The sequence below is a fragment of the Chenopodium album genome, chromosome 14, assembly GCF_948465745.1.
Source record: "Chenopodium album chromosome 14, dcCheAlbu1.1, whole genome shotgun sequence".
Taxonomy (NCBI): Eukaryota; Viridiplantae; Streptophyta; class Magnoliopsida; order Caryophyllales; family Amaranthaceae; genus Chenopodium; species Chenopodium album.
Window position 1 is genome coordinate 52,492,314 of NC_137847.1, and position 10,755 is coordinate 52,503,068.

Genomic DNA, 10,755 nt, shown 5'->3' on the forward strand with positions numbered 1-10,755 from the left:
ATGTTCAAATGAGTTAAGTTTGGGGATAATAAGGGGCTACTTTAATCCAATTTACTACACCAATATGGATATCGAGAATGCATACATGAAAGTAAAGGTGTCAAGTTAATTTGACCCGATTAAATCTAACCTAACCTAAAACTTGATTCAAATTTCGCCTTGCAAAATTAATAACTGATCAAACTAGACTTCACTTAGTTTTTCAAATTGATCGGCACCTTTTTCAGTAAAGTTCATATAAGCAAGAATCAAGAAATCAAACACACCTTGAACCGGCAAGAGAAGTGAAAATGTGTAACTACTCAAAGGTGAGAAAATACAAGTAGAGCACTCTGTGCTAGTTAGTTTAAACAATCATAAATATAACCTTGCCAAAAAAAAATATCATAAATACTTCGTATAAATGTAGTATAAGTAAATCCTAGATGTACTGTAAGACCCTGTTCTCTTCACCTTATTTTTACTAAATTGAAATTATTGTTACTGAACTGAAATTATTTTTGCTGAACTGAAATTATTTTTACTGAACTGAAATTAATTTTACTGAACTGAAATTATTTTTGCTGAACTGAAATTATTTTTACTGATTTTATAATATATTTCTTCTTTTAGTTTACTGATTTTTACTGAACTGAAATTATTTTTACTGAACTGAAATTATTTATACTGAATTAAAATTAATTTTACTAAACTGAAATTAATTTTACCGGATATTATTTTTTTAAGGTGAAGAAAACGGGGCCTAAATCAAAAGTGACGAGAGTGACATGTTAAATTAATTAACTGCAAATAAAACATTTAAAATATGGTCCACCTGAGCATTAACTGTCCCGGAAGTAAATGTCTATTGGTAAGGGAGATTAATGAGGTTTACCAACCAATTCATAAGCATTTTAAGGTATGATTATTTTTTTTTTGACAATAAACTAGACATGATTAATCCTCAACGATTATTTAGACTTCTATCTTTACTCTGGATAATATGAAAAGGCCTGTAAATTTTATAAAAGATAATAATATACTACGTATATAGTAGCATATTAAAAATAATAGTTGATATAGGAGTAATTTCTGCCTTTTCTCTTTCTTTAATGTGAGATACTCACAAGTGAATTTAAGATGAGTTTTAAATAAATGTTTTATAATGCATAACATTGAAGAATGTGATTAAATGATACTTCCTTCGTTTTTATTTTGTTACAATATATCCCTTCGACACGCATTTTAAGGAAGATATTAGACTAGGTAAACGGATAAATTAATTTATAAAATTTTACCACCTATAAGAAGAAAGGGATAAGTTACTACGATTTAAATTTCATAGCTAAATTCATTCGTTTACCTAGTTTAATCACCTCTTCGAAAATCGTGATAAAAAGTGTGTTGCAAGTATTAAAAAAAAAAGCGTTCTACTAGTAGTAAACAACATGAACGGTAATTAAATTGACAATTGGATTTTTTTTTTTAGGAAAAATTTGACAATTGGATTAATTCACCCTTTTCTAACCAATTAATTTAAGTTAAAATATTTTCATGTATTACCCAAAAAAAAAAAAAAAAAAAAAAAATCAAAAGGTTGGTATACATGATGTATTATTGAGTTATTTATTATTATTTTTTTTATTTTATTTTTGAAGAAGAGTTATTTATTACTTCGTATTGTGCAAGTATAATATTTTGTGCTCCCAAAAAACATTGCTCCCGTTGGAAAACATCAATGTCAAAAAAAATATTAATAACAACAAATACCAATAGTATATTTTTTCTTCAAAAAAAAAAAAAATACCAATAGTATATTTTAAACAGCTGGAATATTTTATGTTTTGACTGATTTCTTAATTTCCACCTTCAAATTTTCCAATGTCCTGACTGACTTCCATTTTGAGAATCATGCTTCTCCACCTCCCTTTCTAATCCTTCTTCAACCAAACTCTCTCCTTTTTCTCTCCCCCTTAACACCTAGAGAAGAACACCCGAAAAACACACCCTTCACCTCTGTCTGTCTCGGGTCGGGTCATCTTTTGCCAGCTCTATTATTGCACATTAATGCATCGAAGTTTCAAAATTAGAAGAAAAGACAAAGAAAGAAGAAAAGAATTGTAGGAGGAATCTCTTGGTGGTATACTTCTAGCCCTTCCGCCTTTTTCAAAAAGGTAATCCGGGATTTTATCTATTATCTGCAAATCCCGTCTGCATCACTGCCATATGAATAATCTATACACCAAATAAAAAACTAAAGTGTTAGCTACGAAATCGCGTTTTCTTCACTACCCTATGACTTTCTATACACCCAAAAAAACAAAAAAAAAATGAACTATTAATTGTTCTGTTTTTTTAGGTCTACTTTTGATCTTGCTTGAAATGTAATTGTACAGAATAAAAGTAGAATGATACCAAACCCATTTTAGAAGGGAATTATATGAATTAATTGCAGTTCATTTTAGGAAACTTCTATAGAACTAATTTACCTTTTAATTGATATGTTTAAACTATTAGAATTTGCTCTGTTTCTAAAGCATATTATCTTGCTCTGTTTCTAAAGCATATTATCTTGCTCTGTTTTTTCAGGCAAAAAAGGAGCTCTTGTCTTGGTTTGTTTGTTTGTTCTTCGACATATCTTCAAAGTCTTTCAGCAATGACGACCAAGATTAAAGGGATGTGCAAAGGGTCATTCAAATACATCTCAAATATATTTGGTAATTTTATACTCCCTTGTCTAATCACCCTCGGCCTAAAACAAATTGTCACGTTGATGCTGTAATTTAAAATAATAATGTGACAATTAAATTTGGTGGAGGGTTCTTTCTATTTTCATATTGGATAATTTTTAGAAGTTATTTGAGCTAAATAATTTATGTGATCGATTGTTTGATTTTGTAGTGGTCAAAGAACGTGAGATGGAAATCGGGCTTCCAACAGATGTTAAACATGTGGCTCACATTGGCTGGGACGGTCCAGAGGGTACAACTCCTAGTTGGGTACGTGTTATTTTTTATTTTATATGTTTGTGTACTTTAATTGAATACTTATAAATTGGAACAATTTAATACCAAGTACAATATATGAATTGAAATTCAAAACTAAAGTTTGAGGTATAATTATTATACAATGTAGATGAGTGAATTTGGAGGAGGCTCAGATTTGGCAGTCGGATCAATGGGTGGCAGCGTGGGTGGTTCAAGAGAGCAGACGTGGACATCTCAAGGTATACTAATTTCTATGCAATCCTCCAACCACCCCTAGCTTAGATTGCATTGAATTTCTTTTTGTGACAACAATGCTGTCCATGGCCTACCGCGAGGTGGCTTAAGGATAAGGCCGCTATAATCCTAGCTTTAAAATCATCTTTAAAAGATTGACGTATTGACAAATTTTTTAATATTTCATTAGTCATGCCGTTTAGATCCTTTGGCGTTTTTGTTTAGTTGTGGTTGAAGGTGTTGCATGATTTTAAAGAGCATATAGGGCTATGACCTTAGGGTTCATCGAGTGTAGGCTAGTTGATTGCTCTTCCAATCACGGGTTGTATGGGAAATGTCTTTTTATGTCTATTGCGAAAAGATCACGTAGTTTAGGTCCTCGTATCTTGCCTAATAGACCCTTTATGATTTCATTATATTATTTCTCGTTATCTTGTATTTTGTAGCGATGCATGATTGTGACTAGCCATGTTTAATGGTTGTTTCTTGTGCCGTCCGCTAGTGTGGCTTGAGTTTAGGATCAATGAAGCAAGTGCAAAATGAGTCCTTATCTACTTCACCTATAATATTGCTAACATGGCAATTTCTCCCAATAGAACTCCTCCACAATAATGATGTTCAATTCATTGAATTATTAGGACGTGCAATCTTTTATCTAAAAATCTATATAAAATTAAAATATTTCATATATTATATGAACTATTTATGAACTAAGTTCATGAAATTCATGAGGGAGTGATCTACCACTTCACATGCCTTTCTTGATATCAAATATTTTCTTTTGTGATATTGATGAGAGACGTTTTTCTAAGATTCGTTGCCTCTAAACGTAGACATTCGGCTTTGGCTTACATGTCACGAGATCAAATTTAGGGGACCAACTTTCTTTGTCAATGTCAAGGCCAATTTTGACTTTGTGTGTTTTCGCTTGATTAGCTTTTAAGAGAGAAATAAAAATAAAACATCACTTTTTGGCTAAGCTCTCATGTTTCACTTAAATGATAAAATAAGACAAACCTAGGCATACATGATGTATTAATGTATTATTGAGTTATTTATTATTGTACATCTGTACTATATTCTTGGATCGTCATGTAGTGAATAATTTGTGGGTGCTTTAATTATATACTTGAGTCAGAACTCAAAAGTATGATAATAGTATATTTAGTAATTTTTTTTATAAAGATCGCCTATAATTACTAAAATCATCCCTTTATTTGAATAATATTTAGAAGGACGAATATCATTAATGAAATGAAATTATTAGTTTTTAGAGTCCTCGTCGTCTAGTCCCTCACCAGTTCGAAATGAGGTAATAGGAGAGAAATTCGTTCTTTTGATAGCATTTGTAAATATTACGGAGTATCTAGCTTTTTGGAGGAATATACAAAATTTAAAGTGTGTTTCTTGTTAAATAAAAGATTAATGTATGCTAACTTGTTTGGTTTCACCGCGATTTATAAGGACTTTGTACATACAAAGCCAAGATTAAGTTGTGTTACATCTGAAAAACGCGATCTTTTGTCCTTGGGTTAAACTCTAATACCAAAATCAAGCTTTAATTTACTTAATCAACTATGCAAGTTCATTTTATCATTTTATGTTAATATTGACAAGATTGATTATTATGTGGTACCTTGGAAGAAACTGATACGTATTATTTTCTGGTAAGATGTTACAGATTTTGAGCGAAGTTTTGGACGACAAACATCTACTACTAAGTTAAGCAACTTCCCTCCTTCAAACAGTAACTCCAAGAAAGTAAGGCGGAAGAAGACTAAATCATCAAACTCTTCTCCGAAATCAGGCTCAGCAAGATCCTCGCGATCATCCAAGTCTCGGTCTATGCTAGGGGAGAGCGAGGAAGCAGAAAGTAGACGCAACAGTGTGTACGTGTAGATTATGGCCAAGATTAACAAGATCGACTTTCAATGTGCATAGCAAGTTATGGTTTTTTTTTTTTTTTTTTTGAAAAATCTCCCTTTTGTATATTGTGATCAAACTGCACAAAGGATTAGAAATGGGTGGGTTTGTGGCATACTTATGAGAAAGTAGGCAGTAACATTAGTAAAAAGAAAAGAGTGCAACTGGGAGTAAGAAATTGGACAGATAAAAAAGTGTGACAAAATTTAATTAATTAGGAAATTGGTTGGTGAAAAATTCTTTTGTCAGAAATTAATAAATACATGCAAAGTAGTATAGTTGGATGATGTAAGTGAATGACTGAATATCAGATAAAATGGTGGTTGTGAGTGAAATCCTTGTATGGAGGAAACAATATATTCTGCCAAGTTTTGAATTTCCATTTGACAGTCACAAATTTCACATATTAATTACGCGTAGTTGATTTACATACCCTGCTTTCTGGTAGAACTTGTGGTTTTGTAATCGTTTAATTCATTGATACGATATAGCACGAGCATGGTACTCCACTACTCCCTCCTAGGGGGTGTACATAAGATTCCCCGGGCCGAAAACCAGCCCTGAATGGGACCGGAACCAGATCGGCAGTTTCCGGTTCAGGTCCAACCCAAACCGGTCCGGATCTGGACCGTTATTCACCCGGGATGTGCATAAAAGACCTTAGACGACCGAAAATCAGATCAGTTTGGACCGGATTGGCAGATTCAGGCCCAATACCGGTCCGCATAATTGGTCCAGGTCCAATCCGGTCCGGGTTTGGACCGATGTTCACCCCGCTCCTTCCCTCTAAAATTGTCTCTCAATGTCATGTTCATTTCAGTTCACCTTAGGTCATTACATAAATAGTCATGATCAAGGGACCAAACTTAATTAATTAACCAAAGCTTGATAAAAAAACCATACTCTAATAAGACAATCTAATTAGAGGGACGGAGGCCACCAGGGAATCATTATAACATAAATGGTCATGATTGAGGACGCCCTTGGATCGAGTCTCACAGTGGGCAAGGGAGGAAGGTTGCGACATGGTGGATCTTGACACAAGGTCAACTGTGTACATGCTCAACCAAACACATTATTAGTAACACTCGAACGACAATGTGATGTAACATTCACACGTACTTGTTAGAAAAGCATAGCTGGACGTGACACAGTTGTAACGCTAGCATAGTTCTCCTTCACATCTATACATTTTTAGGCAACATCAGTGTATATGGTAACATCAAATCTCGATGTTTGAACGTGAATTAGTAATTCCAAAAGGCAGCTTTATGATTTTCGCATATATTGCGCAAGTATAAGACCAAGCATTTAAAAACTAATCATTCCAATGTACAATCTTTTGATGTGGATGTTGAGATTTGGAGTCAAAATCACGAGAAGCCAGCTGTTTTGGAAGGAAGCTGTTGTCTTACAGCCGCTAACTTATGATTTCTTATTCATTCATAGGAGACTACTAGTGATGCAGACCATTAGACCAAGCGTGCACTTTTCTAGTAACATGTCCAAAGATCCCAGCCCTTAGCTGCCTAGATGGCCTGCTTGCAGGACTAACCCCGAACCCCTCTCATGCATTATTGCTACGCTGTTCTTTTGTACTCGAGTACACGACCATACCCTAGGAAGGTATCAGAGGTTAGCGCAGTACCAACATGTCTCACCTCACAATTGTGCAAACGTGTACTTTGTTTCTGAATAACTGATATAATATTGACGTTTACACTATTAATATACTTTTTCCGTATTTTTATAGTTGTCACACTTTTCTAAAATAAAAATGTCGCAATAATTGCAACACACTATAAAAGGAAAGATTTTATGGTGAAAATTATACTATTACCTCTATTTAAAACTCATAGCCCACTTGATTATACTTCTAACAATCCCTTAACCTCATTTTAAGTGTATTATATTATGTGAGATCCATTTTTCTTAAATACCGTGATAAAGTGTGTGTTGCAATTATAAAGAAACGGAGAAAGTACTAACTTTGATTGTAGTTTTTTTTTTCTTACTAATGTATTAAAAACCGTGATAAAGTGTGTGTTGCAATTATAAAGAAACGGATGAAGGTTAACTGACTCATAATTGTGCGATTAATGTCATACACAAACGCACCTTGGATAATCTTTCATCTTAGCAGAATAAACTTTTGTAACTTGTAAGCTAAGGAAAAACTTATAATTGTGTCATTTCATTAGGTTGATTTTCTAGATACTGTTCTTAAAAAACAAGTTTGAATTCCTTTCTCTTTGTAAGCATAGTATCAAACTGTACATCAAATTACTAGGACCGCGAATTCAATTGTCAATTGATACTGGTTTTTTAGTCCATGTACTTGTTCAACCACGTATCCAAAATCATAACACAAATCTGGAATAACTTTAGTTAGTGAAGAAAGTAAAGAATAGAAGATGCTCATCATCTCAATGGCAACCATATCTTCATTGACGGAACGTACGATTTTGGAATCGATGCCTTCTTATCATCTTCGCTATCTTATATTTTTTTCTCATTGTTTTCCTACCACAATAAATTCAAATGGCCGAAAAACAAACAAACAAACAAGAACCTTATCACCAATATATAAATACGCATATAAACTAGACAGTTAACACCAATTTAATTACATATCATACTTGATTCAAAAATACATATTCAAGTCAAGGTAGTAAAAATGGGAAATGTTATGACTGAATTAGAGAGAAACGCAAAACAGCAGTCAAGTCGACCCGAGTTTCATCCTGCAGAACCTAGCCAACACGATCATACGCCTGTTACTCCTAAGAACCGTCCATCTGTAACTACATGGGAAGCCATTATCAAAGCTAACAATATTAGCGATTTAACTCCGCAGCAAAAAATTAATGAGATATTGTGTAAAGGAGTGTATTGGGATAGCAAGAAAAAGGTTAGTAACGACCTATACTTCGCCTTTCTTTTTTTTTTTTTTTTTTTTTTTTTTTTTTTTTTTTATTATTCATTTTTCGTTGGTGTGCAGAGAGAATCACATGATAGGTTACGTTAGATGCCAACATCTCAAAAGCTCTAGCATAGCTTATTCAAATAATTTATTTATTATATGGACGTCATAACTATTTCGTCAAGTAGATTTTTAAAAAAAAAATTGGGATCTTTTATCAAAATGGCTAATGTGATAAAAGTATTTATCAAAACGGCTACTTATAAAATTTAATTCCAAAACTAGCTAATTTTTTGTAAGGTTATTATCTTTTTTCTTTTTTTTTTTTCTTTGAACCGGTTTGGCTCACTTAATTGATTTTTTTTTTTTTGGTTTTATATTAATTTTTTATTTAAATTTTTTTTAAAAGTTAGAAAATTTGACCATATACAAATACACGGAGTATGTAAACAGTTCCGGAAACCCTAATTTTGATCACACACACAACAAGAAAAAAAAAACACTAATTTTTCATCTACAACGTATCACAAAATTTTGGAATTTCAAGTACGTGCTTTTATCTTCTAATCCCCCTGTAAGTGTATTAGAAACTTTGGGTCTTTAATCCTTAATATATTTCTGTCTTTATTTATGAGTTAAAAAAAAGAGTTGTATTTTTTATTTTTATTTTTAAAATTTTTTTGTTAATTGGAAGTTTGGAACAATTTTTTTAATTGATTTTTTATTTTGTGTAACTTTTTAAGAAAATTGAGAATTGTTGCAAATATATTTTGTTGAATGTTATTTTTCAAATTAATGGGAATTTTAAACTATGGCATTAGAATTTCCCAAAAAAAAAATCAAAAAAAAAACTGAACTAAAAAAATTAAATAAAACAATAATTTATTTTTTGAAAAAAAAAAAAAAAAAAAAAACCATAAAGGGAACCAATCTAGTTCAAAGGAAAATAAGAATTAAGTAATTTCCTTTTAAGTCAATAATTTAGCTAGTTTTGGAATTAAAATTTAAAATTAATCGTTTTGGTAAATACTTTTGTAAAACTAACCATTTTGGTAAAAGATCCAAAAAATTGCATAAAAAGTGTTTTCTTTTTACTTCAATTTGAGAAGGATTTGTTTGTGCTTTCACATAAAAAAATATAAAAAAAATTGAAAAATGTAAACAAAAAATGATAATAAAATGAGTCATGAGGTTATTGTTGTGATTTATTTTGTTGATTTACTGCCAGAAATATTGGGTGGACGGCAATGGATACAACTGCTTCACGGTGTTTGCCAATGGTCTCAAGATAACTTGGTCTGATAACCCAAATTATTGGTACTTACAGAAAAAGAGGTAAATATAATACGCTTACAATTTTTACCTTCTTTATTATCCCAAATGTGAGTACGTGATCATTATATATAAAGATTCAACACGGAAGTATAACAATTTCCTTGAATTAGACTAATATGTACGTACACCATGTCAGCAGTGCAACCCTTGACTAGAAGCCTTTTTAATTTTGCAGTGAACTTGGCGACGATGGCATAACCATAGCCCAACTTAGGAATGTTGCCTGGCTAGAAGTGCATGGAAAATTCAACACAGCAGACCTCACACAAGGAGTTAAGTACGAAGTTTGGTTTATAGTGAAGCTCGAGCGCACTTCCTATGGCTGGGAAGTCCCTGTGAACTTCAAGCTCACTCTTCCGGGCGACAAACCGCCCCAGCCCCAAAATTATAGATTAAATATGAAGGAAATGGATAAGGAAAAATGGTTTGAGATCCAAGCCGGAAAATTTACGACATCCAAAGAAAATCAAGGAGAAATTAAGTTTTCTTTATATGAGTATGATGGTGGGAGCTGGAAGAGAGGGCTAATCATTAAAGGTGCCGTAATTAAGCCTTCAGTTCATAATACTAATAACAACAATAATTAAGGTATATATAGATTTGTTGTAATTTAAATCTTTTAATAATAACGGTTATTTGCATGCATGATCTTGAAACAATGCTCCCATCTATTTGTATAACCTCACTAATCTTATATTGTGAGATCAGGATGGAGTTACGTTCGTTATTGTATAATTTCTCAATATTTAAGTATGGTTTTTGATTTCATTGTTATTTGCATTTCTCAATATATAATAAACTTTTTTTTTTAGTTCATGCAGCCGATCCTATTTATGTGATTAAGGGTTTGGTTGATTGGTTGATATTGTCTTGTTTATTTATTTTGCAATATTTTCTTGTTTGATCCTCATCAAATGTTGAGTTTTAGTTGATTAACCATACGTGTTTTGGTCCAATTTTGATCAGATTTTAGTATGTAAATATAATGACGGAAATATGGGCTCAAACCGTGTGATAGGCTTGATTGATGATCAGTTTGATCACCACTATGTTAGAATAAATCAGTTTGGTTATCAAAATAAACATGATTAAATATTTTAGATTTGATTATTAATCTTCTACGTACTTATTTAAGATGAATAGAACAAATCATAAACGAGTACTAATATGGAATAATGACTAGGAAGAGGATAGGTATACAACTAGAACAATGTGATCATACATTCATACCTATGATAGTTGATTGAGTGCTAATTTTGTCATACATTTTTGTAAGGGTGATTTTTTCATACGTAATCAACCAAAATTCAAGCTAGAAAAGAAATTAAAAAAAAAAAAAAATCGTCTCTATTTTAGGCAACGAGAAAAAATCAC

The 10,755-nt window shown here is 32.0% G+C and overlaps 2 protein-coding genes across 3 annotated transcripts; both read left to right on the top strand.

Annotated features, from left to right (window-relative positions):
* The first annotated feature begins 1,888 nt into the window (after positions 1 to 1,888).
* Positions 1,889 to 5,503, top strand: LOC145579538 (CRIB domain-containing protein RIC10-like). Of its 2 annotated transcripts, none has more exons than XM_081636775.1 (5): positions 1,889 to 2,153; positions 2,569 to 2,696; positions 2,881 to 2,978; positions 3,115 to 3,205; positions 4,873 to 5,503. In XM_081636775.1, the coding sequence occupies exons 2-5, from the start codon at positions 2,636 to 2,638 to the stop codon at positions 5,097 to 5,099; spliced, it is 477 nt and encodes a 158-aa protein (XP_081492901.1). In that variant the 5' UTR covers positions 1,889 to 2,153; positions 2,569 to 2,635; the 3' UTR covers positions 5,100 to 5,503. The 2 variants fall into 2 exon arrangements, with proteins under 2 accessions (XP_081492901.1, XP_081492902.1); XM_081636776.1 differs by having other exon boundaries at positions 4,882 to 5,503.
* Positions 5,504 to 7,682: 2,179 nt separating this feature from the next.
* On the top strand, positions 7,683 to 10,149 carry LOC145577529 (uncharacterized protein PHLOEM PROTEIN 2-LIKE A4-like). Its single transcript, XM_081635014.1, has 3 exons — positions 7,683 to 8,034; positions 9,275 to 9,381; positions 9,557 to 10,149. Exons 1-3 carry the CDS (start codon positions 7,801 to 7,803, stop codon positions 9,966 to 9,968), a joined length of 753 nt encoding a protein of 250 aa, XP_081491140.1. The 5' UTR covers positions 7,683 to 7,800; the 3' UTR covers positions 9,969 to 10,149.
* Positions 10,150 to 10,755: the final 606 nt, after the last annotated feature.

Excerpts from the sequence above, each read along its gene's own strand:
- LOC145579538 (XM_081636775.1), top strand. The coding sequence starts at position 2,636 with ATGACGACCAAGATTAAAGGGATGTGCAAAGGGTCATTCAAATACATC. Across the intron at positions 2,697-2,880 it reads ATACATCTCAAATATATTTG|TGGTCAAAGAACGTGAGATG; the intron begins GTAATTTTATAC and ends TTGATTTTGTAG. Across the intron at positions 3,206-4,872 it reads GCAGACGTGGACATCTCAAG|ATGTTACAGATTTTGAGCGA; the intron begins GTATACTAATTT and ends TTTTCTGGTAAG.
- LOC145577529 (XM_081635014.1), top strand. The coding sequence starts at position 7,801 with ATGGGAAATGTTATGACTGAATTAGAGAGAAACGCAAAACAGCAGTCA. Across the intron at positions 8,035-9,274 it reads ATTGGGATAGCAAGAAAAAG|AAATATTGGGTGGACGGCAA; the intron begins GTTAGTAACGAC and ends ATTTACTGCCAG. Across the intron at positions 9,382-9,556 it reads TGGTACTTACAGAAAAAGAG|TGAACTTGGCGACGATGGCA; the intron begins GTAAATATAATA and ends TTAATTTTGCAG.